General features: G+C 45.1%; 1 protein-coding gene and 1 pseudogene across 12 annotated transcripts in view; both read left to right on the forward strand.

Moving 5' to 3' along the window:
• The window catches only part of Git2 (GIT ArfGAP 2), a 61525-nt gene extending 53071 nt beyond the window's left edge, over positions 1–8454 (forward strand). For all 12 annotated transcript variants that reach the window (XM_004843591.3, XM_004843595.3, XM_087198351.1 and 9 more), the window contains 2 exons: positions 4355–4418; positions 5161–8454. In XM_004843591.3, coding sequence (XP_004843648.1) covers positions 4355–4418; positions 5161–5373 — 277 coding nt within the window. In that variant the 3' untranslated portion in view covers positions 5374–8454. The remainder of the gene's footprint in view (positions 1–4354; positions 4419–5160) is intronic.
• A 4235-nt stretch (positions 8455–12689) lies between these two features.
• Positions 12690–13671, forward strand: LOC147821978 (pre-mRNA-splicing factor SPF27 pseudogene; annotated as a pseudogene).
• Positions 13672–14377: the final 706 nt, after the last annotated feature.

The following is a 14377-nucleotide window of genomic DNA, read 5'->3' on the forward strand; positions in this document are numbered from 1 at the left end:
ATATGATTGCTGAGACAGATGACATCAGGAGAGGAACCTGCTCTCTTATTTCTTACCTGTCTTCCTTGGTGTGTGTGTGCAAACGTGCATGTATAAACTTCTAAGATTCTCAGCTGCAAAGGGAGAGTCTGCATCCTTAGATCAGAAGCATAGCCCACAGTGATTTCTTACTGGAGGGAAGGGACTGGCCCTTGCTCTACTGATCCTTTGTTCTCTGAGAATTCTGGTAGTTGTAAAATGTTCTCCAGGATGTCCTGATTTCCCATGGTGGGCCGGACCTAGATGCACTCATAAAACATTGTTTACCATCTCCCCTTTGGGTTTGAGAAAGCAGCACTTGTTCTTTGCCAAGAATGACATCACGTATTGGGACCGCAAAGCTGAGGACTGCAGTGAGGAACCCGCACCCTTTGTACAGACAGAAGGCCTTCTAGGAACACAGTGCTGCTCTCTCTCTTGACTCCATTCTGCTTCATAAAGATGCAGCTGTGCCCCATATTGAGGCCCATGCTCGCAATCCCAGCTACTCAGGAGACTGAAGCAGGAGGATCACAAATTCAAGCCCAGCCTGGGCAAGCTAACCAACTTTTTGAGACCCTGTCTCAAGATGGAAAGGGCTGGGGATGTAGCTCAGTGGTAGAAAGTTTGCCTAGCACTTATGAGGCCCTAGTTTCAATCTGTAGTTCCACAAGGGGAAAAAAAGATGTGTCCGTTCCTGGATTCTCTATGTTCCTGACACTGCTGTGCCATCCTTCTGTCTGTACCTTCTTTCTTATTTATACAGCTCTTATTTGTCCCAGTATAATTTCCCACTATAGAGGAGAAAAATAATGTGTGTTTCTTGAAAGATAATAGTCTCCATGGGCCGGGGATTTAGCTCAGTGGTTTCATCACCTGCTGCGCAAGCGCAAGGACCCGAGTTCGATCCCCAGTACCAAAAAAAAATAGTCTCCATGGATGGACAGCTAGAAGCTCCTCAAGGAAAAGAAAAGCCTGCACAATTCCACAGCCTCCTTTTGCAGAAAGTTTGTTGCTATTTCCCTTCTTCATTTCCTAGGCATTCTCTTTCTGCCAAGCCTCTCACTCACCTCGAATCTTGTAAGCACCTAGTACTTTTGCCCAGTGCCACAGCCATGGCAGTGGGTGATCCCATATCTTACTGTACAGAGCAAAGTGTCCTATAACTTTCTGCAGTACAATTTTGACAGTGTTTTGATTAATCTTGATGTAAGGATAATTCCTTCCTGTGTACTCCCCACCCTATTTATCAGTGTGCTCAAATTTTCCTTTCTGCTAGTTCAGAACTGCTGTGTTGGTATTTCAAACTAAAAATGTGCTTACGCTGTACAGCTTTCTTTGATAGTTGTCAAAAATGTAAATGTCTATCCTGAGGCTTTTTCTGGCTTCAGAGATTGCAATATGGTGGTGGTTCAACTCGGGAAGATTCTTTTCAAGATGTAAAAATCCACTTAGCACATTTCATGATCTGATTTATTTCTTTAAGACTATGAGGGAATGATGCAGAGATTTTAACCACTAGCTTATGGTTTTGGTTTAAAACCAGAATTGGCCTAGGGAATTTATAGTTTATAAATTGTTCAGTTTCTACTAGAATCTCTGATTACTTATACAGCCAAGATGCTTTCATTTATAACCTTGCATTGTACTAATGAAAGCCTTGCCTGTTTCTCTTGCTTTCTACTTTTGTTGATCTGTTGCTGAAGCTCATCCTAGATAGAACTATAGTCCATGCAGGGACTTCTAGGCTTGGTCCTGGTTCCCTGTGCCTGCCAAGTTCCCCTCAACCCCTGACCTTCCTGTAGCCCCTCCTCCTCATCTGCCTCACTTGTTCTCTTTTCAGGGATTACAATATATTAGGCACAAAAGCTTTAGTTGATGAAAGGTGCCAATTTGAAGTTGTAGACACAAACTCTCTCTGAGAGAGAGACCTCCTCACACACTTTCTTTTGTGGCTTCCCAGAACTTCCCAAAATAATTGTAAGGAGTAAACTTTCCAGAGATGGCCTTAGGAAAAATTCCTTCTCTATCTAGTGGAGAAAGGGTGAGTTATATTTCTCAAAACGAAACTGCAACCAGGATAACAAAATATAGGATGAAACTGTTGAGCATGGCTCTCAGCTGCTGTGATTTTTTTTTTTTTTGGTACTGGGGATCGAACTCATGCCTTCAAGCTTTTGAGGCAGACTTGGTGCCACTGAGCTAAATCCTTAGCCCTCAGCTGCTGTGATATTAATAGGAACAAGTGATTGCTGTGGACATGGGCCTTTCCTCTTTCTGAGAGTCTGTATGACTAGGTGGGCTTTCGTCCCTTCACATCTGCAAGTTGCTTCTTGTGCACTGACATTTTGGGTTAGTATGTATATGTATGGATCTAATTGCTCACAAAAGTAAAAGTTGGGATTTTCCATTTGAAAGCATTTTTAGAAAATTATAACCATTTTCTTGAAATATAGTGGCTTTTTTTTTTTGGTACCAGGGATCGAACTCGGGTTCTTGAGCTTGCAAGGCAGGTGTCAGAACCACTGAGCTAAATCCCCGGCCCTGATAATGGCTTTAATTAAAATGTAGGCAGTATTAATTAAAATAGCTTTGATACTGAATTTCTTAGAAAGTTGACAGAGATTTCTTATGATAATTTTTATTCCGAATCCAACTTCGTGGTTTAAAAAATGGGGAAAGAATTTTCCTTGAGGGCTTTAAGTCTATGATGGATGCTGAGTGGCATTTGGTTCAGTGTTTTAGAAGGAAAAATTTAAAACACAGCCCCATGGGTTCTTGTGTCAGGCCAAACCTACAGTGTTCACAGCAGTATTTCCTAACATGCTACAAACAGCCCAAGAGTGCTTTTCTGTTTTCCCATGTCCTGGATTGTGGGTGAGTCCTGAATACAAAGCCCAGACTCAGCAACAATGTCGTATCTAAGAACTGTCACTTGATACCATCGTCTGATTGTGTGGTTTTTTTTGTTTTTTGGGTTTTTTTTTTGGTACCATGGATCGAACTTGGGTCCTTGCGCTTGCGCAGCAGGTGGCGAAACCACTGAGCTAAATACCCGGCCCCACTGATTGTGTTTTTTATGGTGCTGGGGATTGAATGCCTTACTCATGCTAGGCACATGCTTTGCTACCGAGCCACACCCCTACCCAGCTATTTTTTATCTGTCTGCACCCTGCATACTCCTCAAGAGGAAATCCTAACATTTTTGAGGTACAGGAAACTTTCCTCATCCATAGTTTGTAAAGTACTAAGAATACGAATCCTGAATAAGGGCCGAGGATTTACCTCATTGGTTCTGCCACCTACCTTGCAAGTGCAAGGACCCAAGTTTGATCCCCAGTACCAAACAAAAAAAAAAATCCTGAATAAAACCAGTCTTAATTCTGTCCTTTCTTATCACAAGAAGCTAGATTGGGCTGGGGATTTAGCTCAGTGGTTTCGCCGCCTGCTGCACAAGCGTAAGGACCTGAGTTCGATCCCCAGTACCAAAAAAAAAAAAAGAAGCTAGATGACCACCCGTGAGGGGAAAGAGGCTTGCTATAAAGAAAGATGGCAGTCTGAGGCCCCTGCATTCAAGCTCAGCCCTTCTCTTACATTTTTGAGATTCTGTCATGTCTTCTTGTCTGGGCCAACCTCACAGAGCCATACTGTTAAGTGAGGCTCTAAAAGCTGTGTCACATGTGGGGCCTGAAAGTCCTAGTGACCTGGAAGGAAGGATTTAATGGGCTTGTTTTCTTAGAGCTGATCAACATGAAAGAAAGTGCTGACAGCATTAATAGCATCTTCTCACAAGCAAGCATATGGCGGCTTTGTGACAAAGCAGTGAAGTGTCTGAGTGAATATGGGAAGCAGACCTCAATGTTTTCTGTTTACACAAAGTAAAGATTTAGACTCCCCAACATTTACATGAATGAAAGAAATTTAGAAGTGTCCATTGGTTAAATGGCACCCGGGTATTAAACATGTAGATTCCAATTATAATTTCAAGGAATTTTTTCAGTCCTTTATTTTTCACTTTTGTGGGCTTTGGCATGGAAATCCTTGTTTCTTTTGTCTCTGTGGAAATTAGGGAGATGGAAAATGTGAGAAGTAAGGGACCAACTTGAGGAGGTGTGTGAATGTCTGTATACTGCTTTGTGGCCTCCCCCAGCCAATAGTAAATGTGACCCTGCTTTGTAACTGTGTGCCTCCTTTTGGTGTGTGATACATGGCGGGTGGGCTGCAGCTTCTGCTCCTTCATTAAAAGAATGCAAACAGGACATTTTCTGGTCCCTGAGAATTCTCTGCCTTGGAATCATTTTGACTGTCTTTAAATAACCTCTTCAATATTTTGCAGTTATATTCCCTGCTCAGAGAGGATACATGTAGCAGTTACAGAAATGGCAGCATTATTCCCCAAAGTAAGTCACCTCCAACTCACTTTCTTAGATCCTTTCAAATGAACAAATTTCTTTATGACCTTTACATTAACTGTTTTGTAGCACATAGAGTTTTAAATATGCAATCATATAGGGCATGGGAATATTTTTGTTCTACATGAATATTGACTTTAGTAAGAAAAGGAAGGTCAGGAGAGGTGGCTCATGCCTGGTCTACATAGTGAGACCCTGTCTCAAAAAGCCTAGACAATAATTATAAGACAAGGATATACAAGTCAAATACTAAAAGGCAAAACATTAATAGAATAAAATTTTATCGGAAATATGTAACCTGCTGCTGGATGTGGTGGGATACACCTATAATACCAGCACTCGTGAAACTGAAGGCAGGAAGGACTGACACAAGTTCAAGGCCAGCCTGAGCTACACAGCGAGACCTTGTCTCAAAAAAACCAAAAAAAAAAAAAAAAAAAGAGTGACCTACGTGGGTTAGTATTTTTGAAAACTACCCCAAAATAAATAGCACATACTACTGAAATTATCCTGCATGTACTTCATCCTTTAAGTCAGTGCATTTTTACATCTCTTGTATCGTGGGCTGCACAGCGCTCTATGGTTAAAGCCACCCCTGTTGAAAAAATGCGAAACAAAAATGCTTGTGGCCATATAGAACAACTTGAATTGTTTTCAGGAGCATGCTTGTCCCTTGGTAGTGGATGTACACCTTGCAGCCCATGACGAACGGCTGTGTCTTTGTGTTTAGAAACCCAAGTCTGACACAGTGAGGACTTCCCTTCGTTTACTGACATCCAGTGCCTACCGGCTGCAGTCAGAGTGCAAGAAAGCCCTCCCAGGGGACCCTGGCTCACCCACCGACGTCCAGCTGGTCACACAGCAGGTCATCCAGTGTGCCTATGACATTGCCAAGGCCGCCAAACAGCTGGTCACCATCACCACCAAAGAGAACAACAACTGAGCAGCGGAGCACTATCCCGTGTATTTTCTGGGCTTTTTAAAGTCTGATTTCAGATTTAGACATGGAACTCTTCAGATTTTTACAAAAACATTTAATGACAGTTCAAAACTTTTTAAAAGAAAACTCAGTATTATTTTTGCATGTTTTCTAACAAATTTTTGACTATTAATTTAACCCACTTGCCTTATTTCGTGCCTGTTTACCAGTTCAGTTTCTGATGTCCTGTTGTGTTGTCTGTGACTATTGAGGTCATGATCGTATGCACCCAAAAATAGTTCCATTGCTCAAAATTTGTTAAAACTTTTCCATCCCTTAAAACTTCCTGCCTATGGATAAAACTATAAATGAGATATTTTAGTAAAACATTTTCTTGAAAGAGTTGGATTTTAAAAAAAAAAAAAAATCAACATTACCTGTTCCGTACGAAGCATTGTGCAATAAGTGAATTTTTCATCCTGCAAAATCTCTTTAAGTTTGGGGTATCTCCAAGCATGTATGCAGAGAAAGGACTTTGCCATTTTCTAAAAATAGTGTAACAACCTCTGTTGGAGGAAACAATGAATTGCTCCATTTCTAATTGTTGTATCGTGTTAAATGTTCTGTTAGGTTTTTTTAATCTTGATTTTCTGTTTCTATTTTACCATCATCTTAAAGTCTCCATAGAAAGATAGATTCGCCCTCCTCATCATGTCCCGTTTACCACGGTTCAGGGTAGGAGCACACCCGTCATCTGTCACCCATTGTCAAGCACTCTGCCTTACCCGCTAAGCCAGACAGTTCGTTTAGAACGTATGGCAAAGAGAAGCATCGATCTAACAAGCCATAACTGATTTTGTACCACCCATTCAGGTATCACTGCCACGAACTGACATTGCATTGTGCCTCTCTTCCAAAACTCAGTTACTCCCTTAACCACTGACAGCTTCCTCAGGTGAGCTGCTTCGCATGTCCCATCATCTGTAAGGACTTCTAAGGTAAGATGTAAACAAACAATCATCCGAGTTAGTTTCTCCCCGTTACGTTGCTGGTACTTAGCAACCAGTCATGAGAGTTCTTTCAAGAACTCCGTGGAGAGTATGCCTGCCTGACCACAGCTGTCCCAAAGCTATGAAAGAGTAGAGGTCGAAATCTAGAATATGCTGAGGCTGTGTTTTTAAATTGCTCAGAAGCCCTTTCTTGTTCTCTTAGACCATATTCTTGTCCTGCTCGTTGCAGGGGTCTTGTGTGAGGTGGCTCAGTCCTTGACCTGATGGAGCAGGCAATGTGCTTATGAAGTGAGCCCAGTGCACAGCAGGGGGCATGAGTTGGGGGCAGGGAGGCCATCTGGGGAGCCCTGGCCACCCATTAAGGACAACAGTTTCCCCACTCCACTCATGTTGCCAGTGGAAAAACTTTGATTTTTTTTTTCAAGAGACACCAGAAATCTAAGTACCTCTAATTAAAAATGTTGGCAACCACTCCGGACATGTTCACAGAAACTGCACAGGTGAGCTGTGACCTCTAAGCTGCCACTCACAGCTCCCATGCAGGGCCTATAAGCTGTGCAGCATAAGGGCCTCATCTCCCCAGCCATACTGCATTCACCCCTGAGCGGGACCTGGCAGACTGCCATTTACCCTCTGTTAAATTGCCTTTGGCCCTCTTTTTACCCATATATTCTGTCCCACAGAGTCATTCATGAAGAAGTCAAAATGATCAAAGTACTGGTCATCTCCTCATGTGCTGACCAAGCCTCTGTCTTCAGACTTGACTGATGAACACCTTTACAGGTTGATCATACACTGTCATTGAACATAGCACCACTATGGTGCTGGGTTTACTAGGTCACGGTGTGTGCTGCTCTGGCTTGCTATACTGTGAAGAGCATGGGACAAGGGTCACCTCTCCAACAGACTCGGCCACTGACATGTCCACACAGCCCTAAGTGCTGCATCACTGTTGGATGCTCAGGAGATGCCTTCTAGAAGGGGCCTCCTACCTTAAGCTCAACCACTGCCTGACACCTTTGTCTGCATGCTTCATGGACTTAACTGTCCCTCTTCTTCCTTGCAAACACCTGGCCCCTCTGTCAGGCTCCCCAGGGTCCTTGAGAAAGGCCCAGTGGCAATCCTGAGCCAGTGCCCCTGGCTTCCCAGGGAGGACAGGTCTCTGTTACAGAGGCTCTGGGAAGGGAGTAGTGGGCAGTACACCCAAGTGCCTGCAGCAGAGAACATTGTCCTTAACGCCCCTAGGTGAACTCAAGGAATGTAGGGACTAACAAAGTATTTATAGCTGTGAGAACACCACAGAAGAGTTTGCCCGGTGAACCTGTAGTGCCAGACTCAGACAGGAGTTCCCAGGTGGAGCAAAGGCAGTGGGAGGGCCACATGTCCCACACATTTCCATAGCCTCGGCTGAGACCTGGTGTCAGAGTTTTCTGCTCCTATTGGCAGGTCACACCTTGTCTGCATGCTTGTTCCAGCCCCTTTTGCACATGGATCCCATTGCCTTGCACAAGCCACTCTACAGCCTGTCTTGTGTTTTTTCCCCCTTTCTTCCCCGAAACTGATGGGACAGAGGTGCACTTTATGAGCTGGCACTTGGCTAAACAAGGAAGCAGCTCTACCTCTGAGCTCCTTGGCACCGAACTCATCTTCCACTTTGGAATGCAGATAGTTCCTCCTTGCCAAAGAACAATGCAGTGGGCCCAAAGATCAAGGACAGCATTTCATAAAATTGGAACTTGAAACGCACAACTCAGGAGCTGCTTCCCAGTCCTCAGGTGACATGAGTCGTAGACTCGAGAGTGAAGCTGCATGTTTTTATCCTCAGCAGTCCCTGTGAGCTTCCCGATAGCCCATTTTCTTTCCTTCCTTGTCCTAGTTGAGGATAACCCTTGTTCTTACAAAGGAAAATGCTGCATAGGAAAAATGAGATGCCTTTTATTCAAATGTGTTTTATGCCTGTCACTCATTATTCTGTACTTATTTCTCATTTTTATTGTACATCCTGTTCTTCTAATTATTGGACCCGTCACATATTGTAAACTCGTTTTGGAATCTGTGCCTGCTAGTTATGCAATAAACAGGCTCTGTAAGTGTCTCTGTGGTCATGCTGTGCTTCCCGCTTGTTGGTTGATGTTTCCAGAACTCCGCAGAAATGTGGAAAGAGTTTTTCTCACAGAACGCTGTTTCTAATGACAGTGTGTAACTTGTTCCCACCCTTGGGCCTCTGTCAGCTGCACAGCAATGACCAGCTTTTTCTTCCTCTGAAATTAGCATACAGATTTCTTAAAAAGAAATCCCGCATCAAGGTCCTCAGTCTTTTTTTTCTTTTGAGACAAAGTCCCACTATGTTGCCCAGGTTGGCCTTGAACTCCTGGGCTCAACCCATCTGTTTCTCAGCCTCTCGAGTAGCTGGAACTACAGCTCTGCACTAAGTCCATGCATCTTACTTCTGAGGTTTAATTGTTAGGTCAGCCAACGATGGCCCAGCACAGATGCCCTCACCTCTTCCTAACAGGCAGCTGGCTCGTGGGATTAGTTCTGTCTCTTAAGGCCCCCAGACTGCTTTCACTTACAGAGAAAGCCCCATCGTGCTGGTTCACCTGGAAACTGGTATAGATTTACATCTCCGTTCATCAGGGCCACCCAGTCACCAGCAGTTGTCCTCTGGAGAGGTGACTTGGGGCTGTCCTTCCAAATGGAAGGAGGCCAGGAGGGGTAGGACATGACTATCTTGGGAACCTTCTGAGCAAGAAGTCTAGGAAAGATACAGTGTCCTCTCTGTGTGGTCCTGCCTGTGTGGGAGGGCCCGGAACCGGCAGGCAGTTCTGGCAGCTCCTATCCAGAGCCACCTGGGTGGAGGTTCCCCAGGAGTCCAGCAAGGCTAGCTGAGCACATTTCTGGCCTGCGTTACAATCTCTGACTCAGTAGCAGGCATGAACATTTCTATCATTGCCAGTGCTACTGGCACAACAGGTAGGGGACCACACTAAGGTTGCCCCAGGCTGTTTTCCGGCCCTTCCTACCACAAAGGGCCTTGCCTTCTGTTTCATTTATTATTAATATTTGCGTGTGTGTGTGTGTGTGTGTGTGTGTGTGTGTGTGTGTGTGTGTGCTGGAGATTAAACCCAGAGCCTTTGCTCAGAGCTACATCACCAGCGCATTTTAAATTATTTTATTTTGAGACAGGCTCTTACTAATTCTTTAAGTTGCCCAAGCTAGGCTCAAATTTGTGCTCCTCCTGCCTTAGCCTCCCAGAGTGCCAGGGTTACAGCTGTGTGCCACCATGCCTGGCTCTGCCTTCTGCTTTAAATGTGATTTTATAATGCATAGGAACAGCATTAGCTAGCTCACACTTAGGCCGTGCCAGGCACTGCATGCAGTTCCTCACATGTATGGCCTCTCTTCCTTGGCACACCCTGTGAAGTAAGAGTGCACACTTCACTTGACAAGAACAGTGGGGTGGGGCTCCACAGTTAGGGCTAGAGGGGCAGTCAGATACTGTTACTCTACTTTGCCTTACTTCTCTTGATCGGCCAAGTCATGGAACTAAGGACTTGGAGCATGTGGCTTGTGTGGGACTGTGAAGCTGCCAGTGGTTGGTGGCACTGCAGTGGCTTCAGAGGCCCATTCCCCTCAAGCCCAGAGGAGGCAGATGAGCAGCAGCACTGTCAGCTTGTGCCCAAAGCTTGGGGTTCCTCCAGCTGGAGGATGTCTTTTTGTTGGAGTACTGGGGATTGAACCCGGACTTTGCGTTTGCCAGGCAGGGGCTGTCTTGCTTCCCCTGGAGTTCCTTGCCCTGTCCCTCTCCAGTATTGAGTGGCTGGCCCAGCTCTTTGGTCCTCATTTCTCACATCATGACATCATGCTGTTGCTGCATTGATCCACGGAGCTACACATTGGATGCATCACCACACAGGGAGCTCGAGTCCTGACCGTCTCAGGGATGGTTATCCAGGAGTCAGTCCCACGGTCCAGAGACTTGGTCCCCACCTCTGCCAGGTGACCGTGGCCTCCCCTCAACTGGAATCCAGTATCACCCTGCGGCCCAGCCACTTTGTGGCTGTATGAGAGCACAGAGCAGGGCCCCTGGAGGTTAAGAGGGACACACAAACTTCCCTCTCCCTCCCACCCGCCCCAAGTTCCCTGTCCACACGGGGTCCTCGGTCAGCATACCACATCCCCAGCTGCTGCTTTTCTTTTCATGCCCCCGAACTGTTCAGACCTACTCAGAACTTAGCCCCACCCCCCCACCCCCCCATGTAACTTCTCCCCCAAGGACCCCTGTGCCTCTTTCTCCTCCAAAATCCCTCTTCTCATCCTCCTAATACCTTCCCTTCTTGGTCTCCTATTTCTCTTCCCCTCTGGTTCTCTCAGGCCCCCTTGGCCAGCTCTCCATTGCCCCTCCCTTTCAGAAGCCCAAGTAATTCCCACTCGCCTGGCCTTGGCCTCCTTCCCTGGTGTGGGTCTGCAAGCCCCATCTCTCACCTGGGCCACCTTACAGACAAGATTTGAGAGATACCTTGGTTTTGCAGTTTTCACCTGTAGGACCTAACAGTGGCATCTTTCTCCCTTCACAGTGTCTTACTGTCTGTCCCCTTCTAACCAGCCACTGCCAGGACCTCACCTTCAGTTCTTCCCCAGCCCAGCCTGCTTCCTTCTGACTGCAGGGGCTGAGTTAATGCCAGCACTCACTATGTGTTGTCACTGGGCTAAGGGCTATGTATGTTTTCCCACTAGTTACCAAGACATTCTCAAAAAGTAGGAATTGAAACTAGCCCATTTTGCAGATGCAGAAGCTGAGGCTGGGCTGAGAGCCCAGGGGTGGAACAGGTCAGAGCAAGGAACTGGTACTCTCAACCACAGGCTCTGCTGCACAGGTGGATATCCAGGGTGGAACTGACTGAGTGAGGAATGACAGCGACTTTGGCAGAGGTACAGCGGGAGGGAGGGAGGGAGTAGAGGCTCAGTGGCTCCAGCTCCTTAACATTGCTGTTTTGGGAGTGTCAGAGCAGGCAACTTAAGGCGGTGGCTTCTTTGTAGCCACTGCCTTCCTCCCCTCCCTGGGGAGGTGCTGCTGGCTGTGGGGCCTCTTCTTGCCTTAGGAGGATGCTTAAAGCAACTGGCCTGGGTGGCCAAGTCTGTGTTTCATCTGCCAGTTATTTTTGCCACAGATATTTCTCATCTTTTCTGTGTTTCAAACTGAGGTATTCAGCAACTGCTGCACAGTTAAGACTCTGATCTCTCTACAGAGGACTCTGCCCAGTTGAAAGGTAGGAATGATTCCAGGACCTCACAGAGTACACAAGCATCAACTTACAGAGCAGCCCTGTGCCTATGGCCTGAGGTAGGAGGTCCCCAGGGTAAAAGGAGAGTTCCCGCAGCCAAGGGTAGAGGGAGCTTCTGACTCAGTAGTAGAGAAGGGGTGGTGTGGCCTGAGTCTGACCTGTTTTTCCTTCGTCAGTGAAACTCCTGCCCAAAGCCACTGGCAGTGATATAAGCGACTCCATACTAGTAGGTGATTTCCTGTGGGGAGGCATCCTCAGGAATAACAGCTTTTTCTAAGCTCTATGCTTTGTGTATTTTCTTGTCTTACGCCCTCACAATTCCATTCTCATTTCATAGGTGAAAAACTGGTCCCAAGAGGGGTCACCCAGCTGCTATACAGAGGGTGTTGAGACCAGAACTGGTCTCTTCACTCCTCCTTCTCTGGCTTGCATGCTCATTTCACTCTCTTCCTATGTCCGACCTACCTGTGTGCTACTACCAGGTAAGAAAACAGAATGTGGCCTTTCCTGGGCCTGGGCGCCCTTCCCTAAACTTCAGTGCAGTTGAACAAAACTGTTAATAGTTTAGATCTAAAATGTGCTAGTCTCATGTAGTCAGAGGTGGGGCTTTTAAAAGATAATTGGATCTAACTGAATGTGCTGTTGGAAGGTGGGGCCTGATTGGAGGAAATGGTCACTGGAGGTGTGATCTCCCTCTCTCTTACTTTCTCTGCTTCCTGGTCACCATGTGGTGAACATGTTTCCTCCACAATGCTGGTCTGCCTTGTAGTTTCTGCCTTGGAGCCAGCAAGCTATATGGACTGAACCCACTAAAACCGTGAGCCAAAATAAACCGCTCCTCCTTTAAGTTGGTATCTGGTATTTTGTCTCAATGATGGGCAAGTAATTAATACAGAAACCTTTATGGGCATCTGTAAGGAACAACTTAGTTTTGCCTATTTTTGAACACATAAAAAAAGGGAACCTGTTTCCCTTCTTTTTTTCACTGAGTTTGCTCTGTGTCATTCAATTTTAGTGTTATGTGTTATCTGTTGAATGAATACACTACAGTTTAACTTACATTTTAATGATGGGTACCAGCTTCTATGAGTAAGCTTGCTGTTTGGGGAGTGTCAGGAGACCTAAGGTGCTGCTTTCTTTGATGAAAATTCCATCAAAACTCAGAAAACATAGGCAAGACTATTGTCCTTGCAATGGCAGGCATGAAGTTGGTGGCCAGACATGTAGTAGTGTATGCGCTGCTGTATTTTGACCGAGGCTATGAAGCACCAGGCATTTGGGAAGTAGCTGCAGCGCTGGTAGAGAAGGAAACTCAAAGATACTAACCTACTAAAAACTACCTGAGCTACTTTAACAGCCCCAGATTATTCTGCTTTCAAAACTGACATAATGAGAAATGAATCTGAAATACTGGCTGCTTGACAACCAATTGAATTGCTCAGTATAAATGACATGAGCTATCAGCCCCTTCCTCAGATCAGAAAAATGACATCACTGGATGGCAAGAATATGTAAACATTTCTATGGCTCAGTTAGAGCATCAAGCAGTTCAAATTGATAATGTGGAACTAATACCATAGCAGGGATGTAATGCCTGGAAAGTATATAATGAAAATCTAGTTCATATGATTGAACATGCGCAGAGAGAACTTCAGAAGTTAAGGACACATACTCAAGATTTAAACTGGCAGTGAAAGAATTTGCAACTTATAGCTGGATATAAATTGAGAGACATGCTAAAGCAGCATAAAGGCATCTTACGCCCTGAAACCCAACTCTCCTATCATCCTCAGGACTGCTGGAATGTCGCAAGAGTTCCACTTCCAGCTCTCTTACTGAAGGTCATCTGACATGTGTGAACTAGAAATTATATGGACTGTCGGTGTTCTATTCATTTCTGTATCTTGCCCAGACCTACCACTCAGCCTGCCCTAGAGAGAATGCATGCTGAGTGAGGAGCAGAGAAAAAGATTTATAGTACCACAAGAATTATTTCATGTTGCCATTGCCTTCAACACCATCTGATACAAAAGGAATTGACCACTGGGGATTTAGCTCAGTGGTTCTGCTGCTTGCCTCACAAGCATAAGGTCCTTTGATCCCCGGTACCAAAAAAAAAAAAAGAATCGACCTTCGGAAGAATCTGCTAGAAGAATAATCTAGAGATCATTATTTTTAAGTAGAAAAAGGTACTGAGAAACGAGAAAACCAATATGCAGTTACACACCACATAATGGATCAGTGACAGACCACCTGCTCTAGGATGTATGCCATTACAGCCTAGGTGTGTTAGTAAGCTGCACCATCTTAGTTTGTATATATACTCTGTGTGTTTCCACAATGATGACGTCTCATATTTTTCACAAGGAATTCCTGCGGTTAGGCAGTCACTGAGTACACACCTGTAACAACACGATCAAAACACATATGTGCTGGACCAGGGATTTACCTCAGTGGTTCCACCACCTGCCTCACGAGCAGAAGGACCCAAGTTCAATCCCTGGTACCAAAAAAAAAACCACATATGTGCTAAGAGGTGTGTATGGGCTGTGATAGGAACAGTAAGAGGTAGAAGCTCTAAATTTTAAAAATAAGTTTTTTGCCCAGATTAGAGAAGAAATATCAAAGTGTATTAGAGAACTATTGTAATCTAATTTTAAAGCTAATAAAGATTGCTGCCAAGCTTCAAAAACTAAGTATTTATTCAGTAAATATATGAGTGCCTACTTGCTG

Source organism: Heterocephalus glaber, unplaced genomic scaffold (genome assembly GCF_053883595.1).
Source record: "Heterocephalus glaber isolate CG9 unplaced genomic scaffold, H.glaber_assembly_v1.0 deba00001687, whole genome shotgun sequence".
Classification (NCBI taxonomy): domain Eukaryota; kingdom Metazoa; phylum Chordata; class Mammalia; order Rodentia; family Bathyergidae; genus Heterocephalus; species Heterocephalus glaber.